Raw genomic sequence first — 12,029 nt, forward strand, 5'->3', positions numbered from 1 at the left:
CAGCTCAGCCTCACTCCTCTTGTCTCAGCTCCAGTGTCCCCTCTCAGAGGGCATTTATGGAAGCCTTTGACTTGTGGAATGTTCAAAATGCTTGTTTATGGCGATTATTTCATAGATATATATTATCTTAAACTCATCAAGACATATACATATACATTAAATATGGACAAAATTTTTTGGAAAGTCAACTATACCATAATAGTAAAATAAAAAAGGAGGGATAAATGAGAAGTTTTAGACTAGCAGATACAAGTTGCTATATATAAAATGGATAAGCAGTAAGGTCTTATACACTTCTAACATAGCCCCGTCTCTCTTCCCCATTAGTTTCTTGCCCCACTTTGCTTAGACCCTTTATTCTACTCATCACAAACTGCAATTCTCTTGCTTATTCATTTGTAACTTGAACATATGTTCCCAAGAGACCTTATCTACTGTCCACCCCCTCGTTCCTTAGTGGAGCCTATATTTGGCTGTGAACAAATATTTGTTATAGAAGTCCTCTAAATATAGGTGCACTTGTAAGTCTACGCATATGTGTATGAACAGGAGCCTGTGTTTCCTTTGTTACCGACATGTTTGATAGACATAAATATGCACGTGCTTGTGTGTGTGAATAGGTATTTACCTAAGTGCAGTCTTTACTGCTCTCCTTTCTCATCACTAGATGAGTCCCCACAATTCCTGAGGTGCCACTTTGACTCCAATGTCTCCAGCTGCTGCCTTGAAGGACTGTTATCACATTGAAAGTTGTTTGTTGAGCCTGGCAAAGTAATAACCGTGGGTGTGTTTCTTCTTTTATTCAGAAGACTAATGACTGCTCCTTTCCCTGTACATCCTAATGAGAACAATTAAATAGTCATTAGGAGGAGAACAGAAGTGTGAACAAAAAGGCTGATGTCTTGATCATCGATGGGCAGGGTAGCTGGGGGAGGAACTGGCTTGAAGGAATTATAGGTGTGGAGTTTTTTTTTGACTTGTGTGAATGTTAAGAATGTTTGTTGGTAACAGGGCACAATAGCCTCACTTATGAAGGGTGAAGAAGTCCCAGGTATCTACAGTATAGGGTAGGGCATATACAATATACAATAACAATACAGTATTGTACACTTACAATTTTGGGAAAAGGGTACATGTTCTATTAAATATTATTATAAAAAAAGGAGGGAAGAAACTTTTAGAGGTACCAGTTAAGTTTATGGCACTGTTTATGGTGATCATTATATATATATATATATATATATATTATTTTAAACTCATTAAGACATATAAATATGTACAGCTCTTTTGGTAAGTCAACTATGCCTCAGTAATAAAAAAATGGGAGGTGGGATAAATTAAGAGTTTGGGATTAGCAGATACAAACTACTGTATGTAAAATGGATAAGCAATAGGTCCTACTGTGTAGCACAGGGAATTATATTCAGTTACTTATATAAACCATAATGGAAAATAATGTGAAAAAGAAGGCATTTTTGTGTAACAATCACTTCACTGTACAGCAGAAATTAACTCAACATTGTAAATCAACTGTACTTCATTTGAAAAAAATACTTGCTGGTTTGTATACCCTCTACCCTGAGGGTTCTCTGTCCTCCTGAAAGAGGGTGGGCTTAAAAAGGTGAAATTTTATTGTGGTGAGAGGACAGCAGAGAATGACCAAGAAAATTTTATTAATTTATTTATTCCATTCGATTTGTAAAGTCTTTTCTTTGAAAGGTCTCAGCATCCTCTCAAGACATGATCTTTAGCCTTGACTACTAGCAGATGTGCTGTTAGCCGAATGGAACAAAGGAGAAGCACAGCTGAGCCAGGCTCCCATGAGATGACCATGCTTACTACACAGAGCGAGACTTATTCCAGATTGTCCTGTAATTTTCTTTATTTGTCCGTCTTGCAGAAACCTGTCAAGTAACCGGCTCACCACACTCTCATGGCAGCTCTTCCAGACGCTGAGTCTTCGGGAATTGTAAGTTCAGTTTTGAAAACTGTCCAAATTGGTGGAGTGGTGGTCAGAGGTTGGATGAAGCCACTGGAGGCCGGGCATACAACCGAAGGGGTTTTTGGGGTGGATGACATGGGTGTACCATGTTCAGTGAGAGGGAGTCACCTCATCCCTTGATTTCTGATACTCTTTCTGGGCATAGTACATTTCAGAAAATAGGAATTTCATCTCTTAGCAGGATGTAGTTTTGTGACCTGTTAGTAATTAGTTAATAACAGTATTGAATTTATAATAATAAAGAGAGTTAGTTTATAATAAATAACATTTGTAATATGTAAGTAGATTATTAGGTGTGCTTTCATTTACATGACCTCTGACTTATCATCACTAGTGTCAATCAAGGTAGGTATTATTATGCTTCCCATAAAAATGGTATCTCCACCCTTTAAGGTGAGGGTTTTTTAGCTCCAGAAAGGCATGCGAGACACAGCTAAGATCACCTTGCTAGGGATTGGCAGAACCAGGACTTGAACATAAGCCTTTAGTTTCAGATTGCATGTCTTTTCCACTTCTCATGATCTTCTGTCAGCCTATTTGGCTTGAGTATGGGCATCTTGAAGGGACAAAGCCCATATATTTATTCAATCCGCCTGTGGACCTAAGCTTAGCCTTGATGCATTCTGAGCCTGATCAGTGTGCTCCTACCCCAGCTAGCCATTTTCCACAAACACATATTGGATGGATGAGTGAAAAACCTGTGACCACTGCTGGAAAAAATAACTCATGTTGTCGTGTGAGTCATCAGGGTCAGCTCTGTGCAGGAAGGACAGCATATTATGTTGAGAGAACAAATCAAGGAATAAACTGCAAAGGAATTGAGACATGGATGGAATTAGGGACTCAGTGTTCCAGAGACACTGCTCACATGTCTTCTCTTTTACTTGGTGACTCCGATCCAAATTCACTGAATGCAGATTGCTTTCCTATCCTTTACCAAGAGGCAATGAATGACCTTGGATCCCTGCCCAAGCTGTTGGCCTTTCAACTTGTTCTCCTTCCAACTGGTTAAGACCTGAGTTCAAGGAAGAGTCATAACCTTTTCTGACCCAGTTGGTCAGGAGGAAGAATATGTACATTGTCACGACAGTCCTGTATGTACCCTACTCATCCTCATGGAGTAGGTGTCTACATGATGCTGAAAGAGGCCATTCCAGGGATGGGAAGGGCAGAGAGGGTCTCTTTGACAGTGTTGGAGGGTTTAGGATAAAACTGCTTTCCTACCTTAGGACTAGCCTTCTCCTCTGCTACGAGCACAATAGCTGTAGTGATCAGAGTTCATATATGGCGACCATATATCAGGTCATATATGGCTACCATCAGATGTACATCAATAAAAACTTCTGATCTTGAAAAAAAGGTGAATATATACTCACGTGCGTTCATGCTAAGTTGATTCAGTTGTGTCTGACTCTTTGCTACCCTATGGACTGTAGCCCACCAGGCTCCTCTGTCCATGGGATTCTCCAGGCGGGAAAAATGGGGTGGCTTGCTATGCCCTCCTTCAGGGGATCTTCCCAATCCAGGGATTGAACCGGCGTCTCCTGTGTCTTCTGCATTGGTAGGTTCTTTACCACTAGCGCCGCCTGGGAAGCCCAAATATATACTCGTTAGTTTATAAAACACAGAGAAACTGGACAATGTCACAGAGATATCTCAGCGTCAGGTTGGTCCACCTGATGCACTTGTATTCATTCCCATCTTTGTAGGTAGACAAGATATTAAAGGTAAATGAACCTGACTGCTTTGATCACCACTAATGCTGACTTCTGAGATCTTAGTTTGTTGCAGGCACTGTGCCAAGCAATCTATTGAGTTATGTATGTTATTTAATCCTTATAACAATTCTATCAGGTCAGAATGACTACTATCACTCCACCTTTGGGGACCCTGGGGTACTTAGCAAGGCTAAGTATCTTGGTTAAGGTCACCTGTTAGTTGAATGGCAGCATATGGACTCAAGATCGTGACTGTTATGCTCAGCCATCTCCCAACTTTTTCAGTCTTTTTTCAATCCAGGTGTGTTAGTCACTTAATCATGTCTGACTCTTTGTGACCCACCAGGCTCCTCTGTCCATGGGATTCTCCAGAAAAGAAAACTGGAGTGGATAGCCATTCTCTTCTCCAGGGCATCTTCCCGACCCAGGGATTGAACCCAGGTCTCTCCCATTGCAGGCAGATTCTTAACCATCAAAGCCACCAGGAAAACCCTTCCAATCCAAGGATGGATCCATTCTATGATAGTTTTCAAACAAATGTGTGATTGCAGTTTTTCCTTACCTTGCTTTAAAACTGACCAGGGGCCCTGCCCTAAAGGATCTAGTTGGGGGCTCTCTTTCTTGAGAGTCTTTCATTTAGTTCTCTCAAGAACCCAGCCCTTTCATCTATGGGAGTCTAGGGACAGCATCTCTCCAGGGGACATCTTGGTCTGCCATTGTTGGAATTATCGAGACAACGTTCAGTGCTCCTTCTAAAAGTCACTGGCTGCTAAATCAATGGTTTGCTGCCCCTGTGACCTGTTTCTTGGAGTTTTAGAAACAGTTGTTCCGTGGATATATATTTAAAGAAAATGTCAGATTTCTCCCAGAGGCTCATGGGACTCTGCATTCATCTTTGCCCAGGATCAATACACCAGTGAGCTGGCTGTGACTTATGGTGGAATGAAGACGTTCCCTCCAGGCCGAGTCACTGTGGGAGAAGCACCATGTCCACGGAGTATTTTATTTCTGTCATATTGTTAAATAAGAAAAGAATTATATTGGAAAATAAAGAAACCCCTCTCTGAGGGAGCAGTCACCTGATAGGGTTTTTTTTTGTTTTGTTTTGTTTTTTTTTTTGAGGAAGAATTGAATGTTGAGAGTGGAAAATTTATCTCTTGGCTGGAGGGGCCTCATGTTGGCTCTTAGCTGTGGCTGTGATTAAAATCCAAACAATCCCAGTTCCTGGCAAATGGAAGAGGGGGTCGTATTTTCTTGTCTGACTTCCTGATTAGTCCACATGGCGCCATCTGCCACAAGCCATGTAGACTGCCAGGGTCTGCCCAATGGAGCCTGCGGGCTGGGGTGTGGGGAAGGATTGGGTAGTTCCAGGAAGAAAGACTGTTGGTCCTAGAGGAGATGGCTCTGTGAACTGGGGCAGCCAGATCATCACAAGGGTAGAGGTGTGAGGCTTCCAGCGACCTTCCGCAGGAACAGAAGGCTTGAACTGGGGCTTTTGACAGCTTCTTAGCACATTTTATTCCTTCGTGGGGGATCTCTGCCTGCCCCAGCCAGCCCCTCCTCTGATCCTTGATAGAAGAATGAATGCTGTTGGGATTCCTCATCAGAAGGCTGAGTATGTATGACTTTTCTAGTAGCAGAGAAGGAGAAAGAAGAGATGTATATTGAGTCCCTAATGTATACAAGGACTTCCCCTGTGGCTCAGCGGTAAAGAATCCGCCTGCCAATGCAGGAGGTGCTGAGATGTGGCTCAGTCCCTGGGTTGGGAAGATCCCCTGGAGGAGGAAATGGCAACTCACTCCAGTATTCTTGCCTAGGAAATCCCATGGACAGAGGAGTCTGGCGGGCTACAGTCCATGGGGTCACAAAGACACGGACACGAATGAGCGACTAAACAACAGCAGCAATGTATAAGAGGTCCACTCTCATCTCAGGGAACAACCCCACGGCGGGGTGGGGATGTCCTTATTCTCCAGTTTGACAGATGAGGGGTTGGAGGCCTGGCCAAGTGAAATAACTGATCCGACATCACATGGCAAGTAATGGGAATTAGTGCTGTGATTATTAGCATTGCTACCACCCAGGTCTGCTCTTTTCAAAGACCAGCTCTTTTCTGACCCAACTGAGCCCCACAGCCCGCATACTTTGCATCACCTTCCAGAAGCCACTCTCAACATGGCAGCTCCCCTTGGAATCAATGGGAAAAAAAAATGGAATCCAAAGGGAAAAAAAATCCAAACAAGTTAGCATCTCAGGGCCCTCGCCATGTGCCAGACACTTCTTTCACTCATTTCTCATTTACTCTTGAGTTCGATGAAGGGTGTGGTCTTGGCTGAGCACCTGGCCCACTGCTTCTCACTGGTCCAGTCTGTTTTTCTTACTGATAAAAACTGGAAGCATCTTTCAAGACTTCATCAGAGTAGCCGGCAGTCTTCCAATGGCACGGGTTTGGAGAAACTTGAGTTGGCGTTGCACAGTGCTCTCTGAAGTCTCTGGTTTGGGTAAGATGGTGTCTTCCCATTACCAAGAAGATGGGAATGGTCTGATGAGAAAGCCAAGCAAGAATCAAAGAGATTGCCTCTGAGATAAAGAAGGAATTTGAAAGAAAAGAAGCTTGGATTCTGAATCCCATGATACAATTTGGGCAAAGGCGAGAAGCATCAGAGGATATAAACTCACAGTGCAGAAACCCTTCAGAAATACCCTAAGGACCATTAGTGTATCTCCAACAGGCTTCTCTTAATACCCTGCATGCACAGAGCAGACATGATTAAAATAGACTGGAATATTTCATTTTCTTAAAGCAAAGTGATAATTACATCTGGTATAATTTGCAGATTTAATCGACTTGGTAAAATATTAACTTGGTTTCGGGGATGGCTTTGTGCTAATCCTGGCACTTTCCTTCTCCCAGTCCTGGCACTGACTGCTTGCCATGGCTCTTCAAGTCACTAAACAAGCTGGTTAAGGGGTTCCCTGGCTGCTCCGTGGTTAAGAATCTGCCTGCCAGTGCAGGAGACTTGGGTTCCATCCTTGGTCCAGGAAGATCCCACATGCCTTGGAGCAACTAAGCCCGTGTGCCACAACTACTGAGCCTGTGAGCCGCAGCCACTGAAGCCTCAGCACCTAGAGTCCCTGCTCCACTGCAAGAGAAGCCACCACAATGAGAAGCCCACACACAGTAACTAGAGAGTAGCCCCCACTCACTGCAACTTGAGAAAAACCTGTGCAGCAATGAAGACCCGGCACAGCCTAAATAAATAAGCTTCCCAGTTGACTCAGTGGTAGAGAATCCGTCTGCAATGCAGGAGACCTGGGTTCAGTCCTTGGGTCAGGAAGATCCCCTGGAAAAGGAAATGGTAACCCACTCAGATATTTTTGCCTGGGAAACCCCATGGACAGAGGAGCCTGGTGGGCTACAGTCCATGAGGTCTCAAAAGAATTAGACATGACTTAGTGACTAAACAAGGAGAAGGCAATGGCACCCCACTCCAGTACTCTTGCCTGGAAAATTCCATGGATGGAGGAGCCTGGTAGGCTGCAGTCCGTGGGGTCGCTAAGAGTCGGACATGACTGAGCGACTTCCCTTTCTCTTTTCACTTTCATGCATTGGAGAAGGAAATGGCAACCCACTCCGGTGTTCTTGCCTGGAGAATCCCAGGGACGGGGGAGCCTGGTGGGCTGCAGTCCATGGGGTCGCACAGAGTCGGACACGACTGAAGTGACTTAGCATAGCATAGTGACTAAACAACCAACAGCAAAATAAGTAAATAAACAATCAGACTAATAATACTGTTATTATAATAATAACCTGACCTCTTTATCGCCCCTATAACTTCAGAAAGCATATTAACATAGGTCATCACTAACCCTCATGGTAACTGTGAGGACGGAAGATTGAACCCACCTGCTCCCCTTTATAGAAGTAAAAACAGAGCCTTGCAGAATGAAGTTACTTGCTGTCTTCATATCCTAGGGCTGCCTGAACCTATTTCCACAAATTTGGTGGCTTTGAACAGTAGAAAATGATCCTCTCCCTGTTCTGGAGCCCAGAAGTCCAAACTCAGAGTGGCAGCAGGATACACACACTGCAGAGGCTCGAGGGAGAGCCCGTCCTTGCCTTTTCCAGGGCCTAGTGGCCTCCGGTGGTCCTCGGCTTGTGGTAGCACCATTCCAGTCTCTGCCTCCGTCTTCACGTGGCCATCTTCCCCACCTCTCTGTCTTTCATCTTTCCCTCCTTTCTCTTTCTCTCTCTCTCTTTGGCTGCACAGCATGGCTTGTGAAACTTCCCCGAGCAGAGGTTGAACTCCAGGCTCCCTGCAGTGACCACTGGGGAAATCCTTTCCCTCCTTCCTCTTCCATGGATACTGGTCATTGGGTTTATGGCCCACTGTATTCCAGCATGATCTCATTCATGATTTAACTTGATTATATCGGCAAAGACTCTGTTTCCAAGAAGGTCACATTCACAACTACTGGGACTCAAGGCTTTGGTAGAGGAGGAGACACTCTTCAGTCTCCTATGGCCCCTGCAAGGTGACACGGCTGGCTTAACTCAGATCTTCGGGTACTTTTTTAATGATCGGGATGCTGGCATCTTCAAATGCCCTTTGGGCACATTTTCTTCTGTGACAACAGATTTGGGTCTCTTCCCCATTTTCCACTACCTGGCACCAGGATTGCCACCCACAGCACCGATACTGTGGAGGGGAGAAGAAAACCAGAGTGATGCCTGGCGGGGAATCAGTGTTTTCTAAACACCCAGTCTTGGCGTTGGCTGTTCAGCCAAGTGTCTGTGTGCACAGATTCAGATGAGGCTGAGTTAATCTGCGGGAAGCCCCAGGGCCCCTGCAATTAGGCCCCGGGCCATCTTGGGGCAAGGGCTGGGTGTTGGTAATCTGTGCTCTGAAGCAGCTGCTGCTGTATTATTCATGGGGCTGCCTGCATTATTGATGGAGCCCGGGAAGGCTGGCTTTAGGCTCCAGGAGTCTGTCCCTGAAGCCCTGGCTGAAGCCTCCACTGCTCCAGGCCGGACTGGATGGGAGAACGGACAGCTTCATTTAGACCCAGGACTTGCCCTTCTTTGCTTCTGGTCCATTTCACGGATTTTTTGTTTTTTTAAAAAATAATTTTATTAATTAACTTATTTGGGGCCTATGCTGGGTCTTCCTTACTGCGCGGGCTCTTCTCTAGTTGTGGCGAATGAGGGCTGCTCTCTACTTTCGGTGTATGGGCTTCTCACTGCGGTGGCTTCTCTTGTTCCAGATCACAGGCTCTAAGGCACTCAGGCTTCAGTAGTTGCGGTTTCTGGCCCCGAGAGCACAGGCTGAATAGTTGGTGACGCATGGGCTTAGTTGTTCCACCACATGTAGGATCCTCCCAGGTCAGGGGTCGAATCCATGTCTCCTGTATTGGCAGGCGGATTCTTTACCCATGAGCCAGCAGGAAAGCCCCCACTGCGCTATTTAACTCCCTCATCAGATTATGAAGATGACAGTGGATTTGCTCAGTGAGATGCTTGGTGCACTACTGTTCTGAGTCTCAACATGCTCTCTGCTGTGTGTATGTCTCGCTGTCCAGGAGGAGGGTCCAGAGGGATCGGGGGAGAACTCAGGCCTCTTCTGCAGTTTTCAGGAGACTCTGGATGGGAGGAAAGGAACACGTCTTGTGGTGCTTGCCTTCTGGAGGAGAAAGAGGGAAGGAAATAAACAAGCCATTAGCGTGCCCATGCCCGGCGGGGTCTTAGTAATGCCCCACATGTCTTACCAGCTCCTCCTTCTAGCCTCAGGGTGCTGAGGCATCAGCCTCCTTGCTGGGGGACACTCCTACGATGTGGGGAAACACAGGAGTGCAGGGCTCAGACCAGAGGCAGAACTGAATAATGCACATGTGACCTGAAGCAGCCCGGCCAAGCCTCTCACTTGTCTAGTATTTTCCACCCAGGTGGGTAATTTGTATTTTTACAGCTACTTAATAATGAATGACCACATCTTGTCAAGTAAGCAACTGGGAAAAATCAGGCTGACCTGGTTCAGTTTGCATATATTCCAGCATCTGGACCCTCAATATCCTTCCAATAGGGCTGACAGGCCTCTCCTTTCAGCCCCTGCAGTGTGAATCCCAACCAGTTCTCCGCTTCCCTTCCCCCAAGGCAGGCTGGGCAGTTTCTTCCCTCCAGAAAAAACCTCTCTGGTTTTCTCCTGTCTACATTTTCTCTGTTCTCTTTCTCATTTCTCAGCCACTGCACATGCATCTATCTTAATCCCAGGGCAAACCCCTCCGAGGGTCCTTAATTTCATCCCTCACTTTACTGCCCTAGGACCTTCCCTTCCCCTCCCCACCCCCCGGCCCTACCCCCAACCCCAGCCCTGATATGTTTCCCTTCTTCCTTTCCACTGGTTTCTTCTCTTCTGTTTTTCAACCAAAGACATTTCTCTCCACCATTAACCTTCTGTGCCCTGGAGCATAAAACCTTTGGGTCATATTTCACTCTTTCCTTTTCTTCTACCTCCAATGAAACATCAAACACCACCTTGTCTTCCTTTATGATATTTGCTCCATTTTCTCCTTCACTCTCCCCAATTTGATTGCAGAATTCCAAATTTGAATGCATCCTTTTGAATGAAGAGTTCCAAAGAATAGCAAGGAGAGATAAGAAAGCCTTCCTCAGTGATCAATGCAAAGAAATAGAGGAAAACAATAGAATGGGAAAGACTAGAGATCTCTTCAAGAAAATCAGAGATACCAAGGGAACATTTCATGCAAAGATGGGCGCAATAAAGGACAGAAATGGTATGGACCCCACAGAAGATATTAAGAAGAGGTGGCAAGAATACACAGAAGAACTGTACAAAAAGATTTTCATGACCCAGATAACCATGATGGTGTGATCATTCACCTAGAGCCGGACAACCTGGAATGTGAAGCCAAGTGGGCCTTAGGAAGCATCACTCCAAACAAAGCTAGTGATGTTGGAATTCCAGTTGAGCTATTTCAAATCCTAAAAGATGATTCTGTGAAAGTGCTAAACTCAGTATGCCAGCAAACATGGAAAACTCAGCAGTGGCCACAGGACCGGAAAAGGTCAGTTTTTATTCCAATCCCAAAGAAAGGCAATGCCAAAGAATGTTCAAACTACTACCACACAATTGCACTCATCTCACACACTAGCAAAGTATACTCAAAATTCTCCAAGCCAGGCTTCAGCAATACGTCAACCGTGAACTTCCAGATGTTCAAGCTAGATTTTAAAAAGGCAAAGGAACCGGAGATCAAATTGCCAACATCCATTGGATCATAGAAAAAGCAAGAGAGTTCCAGAAAAACATCTACTTCTGCTTTATTGACTATAACAAAGCCTTTGACTGTGTGGATCACAACAAACTGTGGAAAATTCCGAAATAGAGGGGAATACCAGACCACCTGACCTGCCTCTTGAGAAAACTGTATGCAGGTCAGGAAGCAACAGTTAGAACTGGACATGGAACAACAGACTCGTTCCAAAATGGGAAAGGAGTATGTCATGACTGTATATTGTCACTCTGCTTATTTAACTTATATGCAGAGTACATCATGCAAAGTGCTGGGCTGGATGAAGCACAAGCTGGAATCAAGATTGCTGGGAGACTATCAATAGCTTCAGATATACAAATGACACCACCCTTATGGCAGAAAGCAAAGAAGAACCAAAGATCCTCTTGATGAAGGTGAAAGAGGAGAGTGAAAAAGTTGGCTTAAAACTCAACATTCAGAAAACGAAGATCATGGCATCCGGTCCCATCACTTCATGGCAACAATGGAGAAACAATGGAAACAGTGAGAGACTTTATTTTCTTGGGCTCCATAATCACTGCAGATGGTGACTGCAGCCATGAAATTAAAAGACAGTTGCTCCTTGGAAGAAAAGCTATGACCAACCTAGACAACATATTAAAAAGCAGAGACATTACTTGCCAGCTTTGTCACATTGCCAACAAAGGTCTGTCTAGTCAAAGCTATGGTTTTTTCAGTAGTCATGTATGGATATGAGAGTTGTACTATAAAGGAAGTTGAGTGCTGAGGAATTGATGCTTTTGGACTGTGGTGTTGGAGAAGACTCTTGAGAGTACCTTGGACTGCAAGGAGATCCAGCCACTCAATCCTAAAGGACATCAATCCTGAATATTCATTGGAAGGACTGATGCTGAAGCTGAAACTCCAATACTTTGGCCACCTAATATGAAGAACTGACTCATTTGAAAAGACCCTGATGCTGGGAAAGATTGAAGGCAGGAGAAGAAGGGGACAACAGAGGATGAGATGGTAGGATA

At 44.9% G+C, this 12,029-nt stretch overlaps 1 protein-coding gene across 4 annotated transcripts in view; it reads left to right on the plus strand.

Annotated features, from left to right (window-relative positions):
• NTRK3 (neurotrophic receptor tyrosine kinase 3) overlaps positions 1-12,029 on the plus strand; it is a 433,575-nt gene that overhangs the window by 123,237 nt on the left and 298,309 nt on the right. For all 4 annotated transcript variants that reach the window (XM_044933422.2, XM_006070045.4, XM_006070047.4 and 1 more), the window contains one exon: positions 1,901-1,969. In XM_044933422.2, the coding sequence (XP_044789357.1) occupies positions 1,901-1,969 (69 nt within the window). The remainder of the gene's footprint in view (positions 1-1,900; positions 1,970-12,029) is intronic.

This window comes from Bubalus bubalis, chromosome 20, assembly GCF_019923935.1.
Source record: "Bubalus bubalis isolate 160015118507 breed Murrah chromosome 20, NDDB_SH_1, whole genome shotgun sequence".
Classification (NCBI taxonomy): Eukaryota; Metazoa; Chordata; class Mammalia; order Artiodactyla; family Bovidae; genus Bubalus; species Bubalus bubalis.